Source organism: Montipora capricornis, chromosome 9 (genome assembly GCF_036669925.1).
Source record: "Montipora capricornis isolate CH-2021 chromosome 9, ASM3666992v2, whole genome shotgun sequence".
Lineage (NCBI taxonomy): Eukaryota > Metazoa > Cnidaria > Anthozoa > Scleractinia > Acroporidae > Montipora > Montipora capricornis.
Window position 1 is genome coordinate 19,806,319 of NC_090891.1, and position 12,500 is coordinate 19,818,818.

The 12,500-nt window shown below is 40.4% G+C and overlaps 1 protein-coding gene across 2 annotated transcripts in view; it reads left to right on the forward strand.

Moving 5' to 3' along the window:
• The first annotated feature begins 507 nt into the window (after positions 1-507).
• LOC138015621 (probable tRNA methyltransferase 9B) overlaps positions 508-12,500 on the forward strand; it is a 13,750-nt gene continuing 1,757 nt past the window's right edge. The window contains exons 1-5 of one of the 2 annotated variants that reach the window (XM_068862706.1): positions 508-839; positions 1,462-1,684; positions 4,479-4,774; positions 5,564-5,615; positions 12,162-12,500. The exon at positions 12,162-12,500 is cut by the window's right edge and continues 1,757 nt beyond it. In XM_068862706.1, the coding sequence (XP_068718807.1) occupies positions 1,525-1,684; positions 4,479-4,774; positions 5,564-5,615; positions 12,162-12,500 (847 nt within the window). In that variant the 5' untranslated portion in view covers positions 508-839; positions 1,462-1,524. Of the gene's footprint in view, positions 840-876; positions 1,340-1,461; positions 1,685-4,478; positions 4,775-5,563; positions 5,616-12,161 lie in introns of those variants that run through there. The other variant, XM_068862707.1, reaches the window with a different exon arrangement.

Below are 12,500 nucleotides of genomic sequence, written 5' to 3' on the forward strand. Positions count from 1 at the left end.
TGCTTTCGATGAACTAGCTTAGCTGTTCTGCTTTCACATGTAAGTTGGGTGGCTTTCATGTATGAGTAAAGAGAGGGGGGTGGGGGGGCGTTAAGATATAATCCTGGATAAAGGAGGGGGCCTATGTGATTGTTGCCATTGCTATAGAGGGGGATTGGGTAATGTTTCAAGGACAGGAACTTTCCATGTAATTTTGCCCCCCCCCCCCCCTCCCCCAATGCGCTAATAAATGAAAGGCCCCTAAAGTCCACCTCTCATCAGGATTCCTCTTGTAGAAGGTTCTTGGCTCATTTGGGTAATGCCATCCTCGTATGAAGTTCAAACAAGAGACAAATGTACCTTTTCTTTCCTTCTGTAATATTCCAAGGAGAAATTCCCTTGAAATAAAATATCCCTCTAAAGCATGCTTGCTTTTTGTGTTATCCTTTGTTTCAAGAATCGTGAAAAAAAAAGAAAGGAACAGACGCTTCACAATCAGTTCACGAATTGTTCACGTGTCGACGTTGCCATGGTTGAATGAATGGGATCAAGAGAAATATTTCGCTGCAATTTCTCGTTGTCGCTGCCCGGCAACAGATAGACCACGCTTTTTAAACGCGCGTGTGTGCGCCATTCATTTCACACGTGACGCCAAATATGTCCCTTTCAGAGGAAATCGCTTTAATATCATTGATATGCAAATATTTGTCGTTTCATAAATAGATGGCTTTTCCCTAGTGCAACAGCTGGTGCTTTGATGGGAGAAAAGCGATATCAGATACATTTTGACTCGCTGAAGAGGTCGTGAGAGATTGTTAGGCAGTCAGCGTTGCTTGGAAGCGGCTTCAACCGTATGAGTGGTAAGCAGCTTGATGCCTTCGTTTATATGTATTTTTCACAACGACAAACCACTCTTCCACGACACAATAGCTTTGAAGCTGTCACGGTTGTTTGTTGACGATGTTTCTGCTTTCTTTTGCAAATTAATTTTGAGAATAATGTAGTGATTCGGTCGACACAATGAAAAGCCAGAAGCGAATAGAACATTGTCGGTGCTTGCTGTTCTTTCATGATCAATGAATTCTTTATCGAATGATCCACAGCCCAAGACTAATTGCACTGGAAAAGTTTGGAAAATCATATTATGATCCAATTAACTTGTTGCACGAAACCTTGGGTTTTTAAGTTCTGTGTAAGGTTTTTTGGTTTTTAGTTGTGACGAAAATCACAGCTGTCTCTCGCGGCTAAACGCAGCTAAGACTTAAACCGCAGAATATTTCGGTGACGAATTGTTTTTTATGATAATCGAAGTCTCGTATCTTGTACTTCCCTGTTCTGCCTCATCAGTTTGGCTGCTAAAGTACGTCACGGCATCTTGAAAGTTGTGTTTTTTTTCCGCCTTGAGTGTTTTTTAAGTCACGCTGCTTTTTAGGTTAAAATTCGACAGTGTTTCCAACTGATGTGGTTTTTTTTTTTCAACAGACTGGACGAAGATCCTCGTGGAAAGAGCTGTTTTAAGGAATAATAATAGCCAGCCGTTTTTAAATGAACAAGTTTGCTTCTCCGGAAGAGTTAGAAAAACATCACGTCCGCAATGTTTACGAGAAAATAGCACCTCATTTTCTTTCATATCGACCCAAAGCTTGGCCTCGGGTGGAGGAATTCCTTCTCTCTTTGCCAGCGGGAAGCCTGATCGCTGATGTGGGTAAGTCAGATTAATCGCTTTCATTGAAAACTTGTAAAAAAAACTGACAAATATTGAATCAAATATCTACCCACTTGGCGCAGTACGTATGCAGTACGTAGACAAAGGATTGTTTGTAGATTATGCAATAAATAACCTGAAACATCGTTTGAATTGTGCGAAGTCATGTAATGTAAAGGGAATTCCAAAGAAAATATATATGCACCTAAAATTTCCGTTCATATGATACTTTAGTTCAAATTCTTGACTCTACCTTGCAAGAAGTCCAGAGAAGAACAATTCCTGTTACATAACAAAAGAAAGGCAGTCTGTGAAATCCTAAAATTCAAACGAGTTTATTTGAAGTGAAAGCAAGATCACCTCTGTCGTCAGCAAAAATAAATTTGTAAACTGATACTACATCAAAAATCTACCAAAATCTTGTTGAAGGATCCAAGCTTGGAAAATGGTAGTTCACTGACAATGGGCCATTTGTAACAAATTGTCACATGATCAATAGATAGCAAACTTGCAGCTAAGGTTTTGTTCCATTGGGATCAACCGTTTCAACCGCAACTGAGGCCCTGTTAGGGGGGGTGCCCATGTCCTCCGTCTGAATTTCACAGCTAGCTATGTCGCTATTTCGGAACATTCTTGTGTCGCTTGTCGGAATTTCATTAATAAATTTTAGCTTGTTGCCCCTCTGACAATCCCCATTCGCTGGAACGACGCCAACGGAACATATGGCCTCTATCTTTAGTACTTTTAAGCCCAGGGTTTTGAGACCTTTTTCAATGTTTAATACCTATTCAGACTACTTGGAATAGTTGTTGAAGTCAATGAAATTCCACCTAGTAAACTATACAAGTGAATAAAGGCCTAATCTGGCAAAGCAATCGAGCTATAATAGCGTTTCTAAAATTCTGGTAGTGCAAGAGTCTAATGTTTCTTCTGAGTTCAACTCTGATTTAGTTGTCAGACTGTGCTTTTCTGTAACTAGAACAACCCAGGAGGAAGGGCATTGTAGCCACGAATTTCCGTGTAATTAGTTTTCATTTGTTTTCTTCTTTCTTTGTTATTCCTATTATAGTTTTCCTAGTCCGTAATTAAGCCTCGTCTGTTTTTTTCTATCTTTGTAACACTACCTCGTTAACACCCTTTAAGGCTCGTATTGTTCTTTGTGTCAGTTTCCCTGGTATTGTTTAGTTTTCATATATAAGTTTGTCCATGTTGTATGCAAAACCGTTTCTGTAATTCAGAGAGCCGCACAGATCTTGTAAGTGTCATGTTTTTCTGAATTCGCCTTCCTTTGATTTTCTATTTCTACCCTTCCTTATAATCAAATGTATGTGCTCCGTTTTTCTTTTTTTCCTTCAGTAAATTGTCAAGTAAACAGTTTGATAACAAAGTGTGCGCAGAGTCGCTAACAGACATTATCGACCATTCATTATCCGCAAGGAATGCGTTTACAAAAGGTCTGTGAAAAATCATAGTTAGTAGAGGGGACTCGTTATGAAACTCGGCAAACTTCAAAGGGTTAAACAATAGCGCGGTCTCTGATGTTGAACAGACCCGTCACGTGACTCTGACCGTGCACAAGTTCGGCACTCCGACGACTAGCTTATGACTCTGATAGTGATGTGTTTCAATAACTCGCTTACGATTTGGAACACCGAGATGAACGCGATCAATAGAGAAAAAAGTATCTCTGTGACAGACTGATGGAGTGCGCACGTGGGTCATGCGGGGAGAACATGATACACAAAGCGGAAAAGTCCTCAAAGGGAGTGATGCACTGAATACGTCAATCACATGAAATGAACGATCAAAACAGCAGTAAAATGAGATGTATTTCTGTTCGCCTTTATTGGACCCTTATTTGCCATAATTGGCCATTATTGTTAACAATGATCATTATTAAGTAATTACGAGGAACTGTGTACGCGCAAATGTTCCGCAGTCCTCAGAACATTCACAATTCTGAAATTCGCTGTCGGTCAGTCTTGACATTTGTGTCGCTTTCGCTAATTCGTCGTAATAGTCTGTCGGTCGTCGCCAGTTCGTGGCTATCATGTCGCCGGTTCAAGGCCATGTCGCTTGTTGGAATTTACCCCTAACAGAGCCCCGCAACTGGTTTAGGTTGAAACGGTTGAGGTTTCCCAATAGAACACTTTTCCAACCATTTTTGGTTGAAACGTGGTAACTCCTGGGAATAGCTATTACCAGACTTCTCAGCGTTGACAAGTTGAGGGAAAACAACACGGTAGGAGCCTGCTGCAAACTTTAAATGGCCTGCGTAAACAACAGCAGTCGCAGCTAATGCTTTTTCAACCATCTCAACCTAGTTTGATGCCGTTTGAAAAAGTTGATCAACCAAACCAACTGAAAATGCTTTTTTCTGAATAAAACACTTAAAAACCCAACCAATCCAATCAACCCAACCAGCTAAAAATGATTGATTCCAATAGAACACGACCTAAGGCTTCATAAATTCCAGTAATTAAAGCTCATGTTTTCAGAGAAATGCCACTTATGGTCAAGATTTTATATTTACAATTTAAAATACCTTTTTTAAGGCACAAAGTTTTTGCCCTGCAGTGAAATTTTTCATGCCCTTGTGTCGTGCTTGAATTATCAGTAAGCGATGTTGGAGATGGATGTCAGATCAGAGTCGACCCACTTCCCACCCTCCCTTCCCACCTCTCTCCATCGTCTTCTGCTGCCTGTCACCTATTAAGCACTATCTCACACCTGTCCAGCTCCATTTGTTTTGTTTTTTTTCTGGTAATAAATACATTTTCCTATGTTATTTTAGGATGTGGAACTGGAAAATACCTGGGTCTTGCCCCGGAGTCCTTTGTTGTTGGATCAGACAGCTGTGTGGAATTTACAGAGATTGCGGCACAAAGAGGTCACAATGTAGTGGCTTGTGACAACCAAAGCCTACCTTTCAGAGACGGTTGTTTCGATGCTATTATATCAGTTGGTGTCATTCATCATTTTGCTTCAGAGAAGAGACGTGTCAAAGCCCTTGAAGAACTGTACAGGATACTAAGACCAGGAGGCAGAATGCTGGTTTATGTTTGGGCATTTGAACAAGAACAACGGAAGGTTTGTAACTACAGTGTACTGCAGTCATCACTCATGTTACATAAAAGGAGAAAAAAAGGAAAGGAACTTTATTTAAGTGTCTAGTAGATTTAGCGCTGGAGCACTAATTGGGGACACTGTAAAGTGAAATTAACAATTAACACAACAAGTCAAATGTTGGTTTTTGAGGAGAGGGAAAACCGGAGTAGTACCCGGAGAAAACCTCTCGGTGCAGAGTAGAGAACTTTCCGTGAATTGGGTTGCTTATCCGGAGATGTGTGTCCAGTTGTAGGGTTCTGAAAGTGTGTTGTTCACAGATCCTATTTTGAGGCCAGAGGGAATATTGTATGCCTAGGGCTTAAAGTTACAAAAAGTGTGCTAATTTGAACTGAAACTAAAAAGCACTCAAATCCTTTGTTTTCATGGATTTCTAGCCTGCATTGCAGACGTATTGTAACACTGGTTAGTAATGTCTGCAAAGCAGGGCCGAGATCCTTGTTCTGGACCCCAATGGACTCATCAAACAAGTGGAAGTGCATTTCAAATTTCCCTTTAACCTGATTGGCTATTACTGGTCTTGTCGAACAATTATTGTTTTTCTTAACAGACCAATCATGGCGTGTGCTCAAATCCTGGTGCATTGTTGGGCCGAGAACAAGGATTTCTGCACTGGTTTGCAGACAGATCTAACCAGAGGTTTGGTTTCGTCTGTGGCGTAGGCTAATGGATTTTAAGACCTCTCCCAATCTGTTCATTCAAAGAGAAAATACACTTTATTCTTTACTAATTTCATAATCATACTTCTTTCAGTTTGATGGAAAAGATGTGTTAGTTCCCTACACTCACTATCAGAGAAACAAAGGTAATTAAACTTAACAATAGAGAGGTTTTCAATTGAGTCAGTCATAAAACAAATAACAGAGTAATCACTTTGACCAATCACAGCAGGTGTAAACATCGCAGCAAACCAATCCAAACTCATAGCAATTCCATATAACTTGCTCAAAGCATGGGAAAAATTGTGTGCAAGTCGTGATTGGTTTTCCTTTTCCTTTTCAATTTCGTTGATAAAGTGGCACAAGATTTTTAAGCCAATCACGAAGCGTACCAATTGCAATTGCGTAATTCCTTTCGACAGTCGTGTGAAAACTGCTCAAAAAATTATTCTTGTTATTACTTAATTGGGCACTGCCCACAAGGGCTTTTCAGAGTCATTGAACAAAACAACTACAAAAACATCTCAACTGGCTGGAGGCAATCAAATCAAAATTAGACCACCTGGCTATTTACTACAAGTGCAGCCAAGAAATTGATCCAGTCTGGTTTACCAGGAACAACTTCAGCCAGTGTTCAGGATCCTGGGGTCTCAAGACAAGCACCCAAACCATATAGCCACATTGCCTTCCTTCGGTTTTTTGTGGCCAGCCATGATACATTGTGATAGGAAACTGGGGATGACTTGTGTTTTGGTGGGAAAAAATCTGGCATCCATATTGGACAAAAAATGTAAACAACGCCAAAGGAGAAATGAAAATCTTCCCCGAGCAAAGCAACATAGATGGCTGAGTGGCTTCAACTGAATGTCACAGGCCAAAGTGGTGGTATAAATAGCTAAATGGGTGAATGCCAAGCATACCCATGGGAAATACATGATTGCACAGTGGCCTGATTTAGAAACAGATTGGGAATTCAGTTGACGACGGCACACGCAGCAAGAATAGCGATATTAGGTCATATTACAGGGGCACCCAACGTCAATTTCGGAAAATATCTGCTCGGAAGACGATTTGAGATCTAGAATTTTCGGAACATTTGTTGTAAAATTTCTTGCTTGCCTGCCTGTCCTAGGATTTTCGAACATCTACAAAAAGGTATAATTCCACCATTTTTAAAGGATTTTTACTCTAAAAAGGTCACCTAGAATTTTCGGGAGCCTTTTTTCTGGCTGAAATTTTCGAAAAGGTAACTTTTGATACCTATAATTTTCGGATCACTAGACTTTCAGCTAAGAAATCCGAACAGATGAAAAATTTCCAGGGGATAAAAATATGCCTATATCTACCATAAAAATACCAAAATACGTTTAACAATGTTATGTTTAAGTGGTTTTGACCTATATTTTCGTTGGGTGCCCCTGATATTAGAGTAGAATCCAAACTATTCTGTGAGCTCTCCCTTTGTCAACTGACATTCCCTTTCCATTCTACATGTCCTCTACCTCTGAAATGATGATTATCGACAATTCCTAATTTTCTCTGGATTGACTGTTATTGTCAATTTAGATTACTCTGTCCCAGGACTTGTGGTAGCAGATGAAAAAAAAAATTAAAGTTGCATTCCTGGACAGGATTTGAACCCAGAGCACCCACTTTGAAGGAAGGGTTTTTATCCACTTAACCACTAAAGACCAACTGGCAGACAATTGTACCGATTATATACCAACACTAATTAGTATAAATTTAATAAAATAATTGCTGAGTAGTGGTTAAGTCTAGTGCTTGATTTCAAAATGGTTAGCTTCCTCTTGAGGTTTGCAATTGGTAAACGAAATTTTCACCTGTTTATACTTGTTTCTTAGTGGGTGATAATACACGTTTGCAGCGGCATTCGGGAGAAAAAAATATTGACATGTTAAAAAACATGTTCTGGCAGTTAGCGATGTGGTAGTCTAGTGGTTAAAATGAAATGGTTATTAATCGAACATTCCCAGGTTCGAGTCCTGCGAGTTCAGGCATTAGGGTTAAGATTTTAAAATTAGATATACATTTCCAATAATCCCTATCAAGCGCTAAAGGTCCTAAATTGACGATAACAGTCAATGTCGAGAAAATAAGAAATTGTTGATAATCGTCATTTCAGAGGTAGTGGATTGGCTGTTCTGTTGCGAAACCAGGCTATTGTACAATAATTGTCAGGGACTGGGGTAAAGTAGAGAATTGAGGGGGTAGTTTCTAAAGAAACTGTGGTGCTGCGTCGGTGGGGAAGTAGTATGCAAAAATTTGGTTTTATCAACGGAGTTGATAATGTAAATTGGCCACCGTACAGAGATTCTAAAAGCTGACGTTTCGAGCGTTAGCCCTTCGTCAGAGCGAATCGAGGGATTATGGGTAACGTGTAGTTTTTATAATAGAGTATGTTTTGCATAACGCATATATTTTTGGCATAAAGATGGAACTTATAAAAGGAATAATAGGTACGTGTGAAAAGAAACGTGTTTTACATATCACGCATATTTTTGTGAGAGTATAAATAGATACGTGCCTCGCCTCATAAAATCAGAAGAGAAGGCAACCAGAATTGTAAGTAGTTTTCTTGTATCCCTTGGCTTTTCTTGTAGTTAGTTGTGTTTTGGAAAACTTTGTAACTTATGTTATTCTGTTTCCTTTGTAGTTTGACAAAAACGAAAAACATAGACTTATTAAACTCAGTATTTGTCCAAAAATCAGTTACCACGACGTCTCTTCCGAAGGGATACTCATATATCCAATTCAGAGTAGGAGCTACGCTATTGGTGGTAACATGGTATCGTGAAAAATAGGAATATATTAGTTAAATGAAAAGCGTTCGTTAATACCGTTAGGATTAAGGGTGCCGATTTGAAAGATGAATTTTTGTTCCAGATTCTTGCGGCTTTCCGTCGTACCTAGATGTAGGGAAAGGCCGCAGATAGCCATGTGTTTTTTGGAGTGGTTAGGCAGATTAAAATGGCGAGCGACTGGCTTAGATGCATCCTTGTCATTCTTCTCAACATCGCGAAGGTGTTCGCGGAAACGGTCACCTAGTCGTCTACCTGTCTCACCAATGTATAATTTATTGCATAACGTACAGGTTATGCAATAAATGACATTTGCGGAGGTACATGTGAAACGATCTGTGATCTTAACAGATCGCTTAGGTCCCGATGTCTTGCTAGTGTTAACAATGAAAAGACAAGTTTTGCATCGTGAGCGCGCGCATTTGAAAGTGCCGGGTTGCTCGTTAGTTTTGAGCGCGCTTCTAACTAAAAAGTTGCCTACGTTTTTGTCGCGTTTGAATGAAATAAGTGGAGGTTGCGAAAAGATTCTACCAGTCTCGGGATCATTTTGGAGTAATTTAAAATTACTAAGAATGATGCTTTTGACTGCGTGATTATGAGGATGGAAAGTGAGGGTGAATGGAACTCTGTCATTCTTATCTTTTTGTGACGTTTGTAGTGATGACTGTCGATCAAATTGTTCGGCGCGATGATGGCCCGCTTTGACCACAGAGACAGGATAGCCACGTTTTTCGAAGAACTGGCACATCTCCTCTGATTTGCTGGAAAAATCGGAGTCATCACTACATAGACGTCGAAGTCTAAGAAATTGAGAATGAGGAATGGAGTTCTTGACATGTGATGGATGTGACGATGAATACAACAAATAACTGTGTGAATCAGTAGGTTTGTAGTGCACAGTAGTACATAGCACGTTGCCTCTAATAGAAACTTTGATATCTAGGAAAGCCAATGAAGTTTCCGAAATTTCTCAGGTATATTTAAGAGCCGGATGAAAAGAGTTGACGGAGGTTATAAATTGATCGAGTTCTTCTCTGCTGGATGAAATAGCGCCGATGCAATAGTCGATGTAGCGGCCGTAGAGTTCAGGTTTGGGGCCGTTGTACTGATTAAAAAGTTGGTGTTCAACATATCCTACAAAAAGATTGGCATAGCTAGGTCCCATTCTTGTGCCCATCGCTACACCATTAAATTGTGTGTAATATTTGCCGGAGAAAGAAAAACAGTTAAGCGTTAAAACTAGTTCGGCAAGGCGGAGGAGCGTTTCCGAGCTAGGTTCTTTGACAGTGCGTTGATCGAAAAAGTGTTTAAGTGCTTGAAGACCTTCGCTATTAGGAATGACTGTGTATAGAGATGTAATGTCCATGGTGAAAATAAGTTTGTCTTGGCCGGATAAATTGAAATCGCGGAAAATTTGTAGTGCGTGTGTGCTGTCTTTAATGTATGATGGCAAAGATTTGACGATAGGCGTCATAATCCTGTGTAAGTAGCTAGAAATGAGTTCGGTGGGGCAACTACAGGCAGAAACGATAGGGCCACCTGGGTTGTTGGGTTTGTGAATTTTAGGCAAGAAGTAAATGCACGAAGTTCTAGGGGTGTTGATGATGAGATTAGTGGCAGTGTCCGGTAATTCTTGATTAACTATAAGATTTTGAATGGTGTCTTTGACAAGTTTTTGATTTTTGGAAGTGAGATCTTTAGGGATTTTGGCATAAAACGAGGTATCCGAAAGTTGCCGCAAAGCTTCTTTTTGGTAAAGGTCGGACCGCCAAACAACTACCGCGCCGCCTTTGTCGGCCGATTTGACAACTATGTCGTTGCGTTTACTAAGATTTTTAAGCGCCGCCCACTCTTCCGAGGAAAGGTTTAGTGTTGCGATTGAATTTAAGTTTGTGAATGTCGTGACGGCATTTTTTGGTGAAAAAATCTAAAGAGGCAAATTGTCCCTCTGGGGGAGTCCATTTGGATTTGCGAACTAGAAGTGTTTCAAAAATATCGTTATTAGAAGTGTCCGAATCATCCTCTTTGTCGTGAAGAAAGGCTTTTAACTGAACGCGGCGAAGGAATTTTTCAACATCTTGCTTCATAGAAAATTCGTTGGTGCGTTTGGTAATAGGGACAAAATTTAGGCCCTTACTGAGAACAGATTTTCTGAGTCAGTAAGCGGAAGATTTTCCGGAATGTACCATGTACCTCACATGTACCTCCGCAAATGTCATTTATTGCATAACCTGTACGTTATGCAATAAATTATACATTGGCGAGACAGGTAGACGACTAGGTGACCGTTTCCGCGAACACCTTCGCGGTGTTGAGAAGAATGACAAGGATGCATCTAAGCCAGTCGCTCGCCATTTTAATCTGCCTAACCACTCCAAAAAACACATGGCTATCTGCGGCCTTTCCCTACATCTAGGTACGACGGAAAGCCGCAAGAATCTGGAACAAAAATTCATCTTTCAAATCGGCACCCTTAATCCTCACGGTATTAACGAACGCTTTTCATTTAACTAATATATTCCTATTTTTCACGTTGCCATGTGACCACCAATAGCGTTGCTCCTACTCTACAATAAAAACTACACGTAACCCATAATCCCTCGATTCGCTCTGACGAAGGGCTAACGCTCGAAACGTCAGCTTTTAGAATCTCTGTACGGTGGCCAATTTACATTATCAACTCCGTTGATAAAACCAAATTTTTGTAAAGTAGAGAATTGTTGTCAGTTTGTCATGTTTGAAGAAGAAGACCGTTCAGTGCGTACGCAGTCAATTCGCTTATTGAGGACAATTTCTCACATCGTATCTTTCATAATTCCGCTTCGGAATCAACAATAACCTCTTGGAGAAGAATATTTCGATGAGTCTTATCGTAAATGAGGAGACGACTACACAAAAGAGAAAGGCAGAGAATTCGACTGCTCCTCTCTTCAGCGCGTTGTCTGGTGACTGTCTGCTTTTAGCGGGAATTTTGCTATTGTTCCGGTCCGAGTTTCGTCAATCCGATCCGATCCGGATTTTGCCAACGGCCCAAAACTTCGCCCCGATCAAACACAATAAAACAAAAGAGATGTGTTAAGGTGTTTGATCGAATGTTTGATGGCCTTCAAATTTATCAGACACGATCAAACAGCACCAAACAAGGTGGCGGCCAAGCGGTAAAATGTTTGGTCACGAAACAACGTTTGATGTTGTTTGGTCGCCTAAAATTTGCCGTTTGGTCAGGCCCTTACGGGGCTGCTTTTTAGGTATTTGTATAAGTAGGCCCCCAAAAGGGCGTCACTACTGATCCCCAATTAGTTTTTGTGTATTATCAATGTTGATGGATTACTGCCTTTTAAGGATTACCGACTTGTAATAAAAAAGGAACCTAACTAGGCTTTACCCTATCGTCAAAAACGTGCTGCATCCCCTCTCCGTAACCGCTATAAAATCTTGCAAGTAAAGCAATTCTTGGGTTTCACTCACGTGATCAACAGCCATGTTTTTCAACGAAAACAAAAGAAGACGTTAGCATGATAATAGCTTTCAATTCCCGGAGGATTGGATCGGGACACCAATTTCATTGTTTGGGGACACCAACATGGCGGCCGTGACGTCATTTGAAATCCAAGAATAGACCGTATTCATAAATGGCGGCTAAGCAGATTTATTCTTTTGTGTTTATGCTAATCCTCCTCACTAGCCTCGTTTACACGAACAATATTCAAAAGAATCTTTGCTCCAAAGTGAGGCTAGTGAGGATGATTAGCACAAAGACAAAAGAAGAATTTTTTGGCCGCCATTTATGAATACGGTTTGTAATGTTCTTCTAATTCTGACCTGGGGTGCATAATGACTAAGTGATGCTCGTTTTTTTTCGTTTTTTTTTAGTTTTAGTGCGTAGAAGCATGTCCACACCAGTCAGACCAAGACTCCAAACACACTTTCACATCGAAGCCACGCCCAACATGGCGGCTGCTTCATTGCGCTCACGGCGAGCCAACTCTAGCCTTGATTCATGTGTTAGTCACATGCGAAATCAGCAACAAACCCAAAAAGCCAACAGAGTTGATTGTCATAATGATGATACTGGTTTGGGAATCGTCCATGTTAAAGATGCCTCAAAATATTCTGTCTTGCAGCGAATCAGGAATCAGGAAAGCGTTCTTACTTCTAGATTAGAGGTGAATGATGAGGGTAGCCCAGTTAAAAAACTCTCTAAATTTCTCA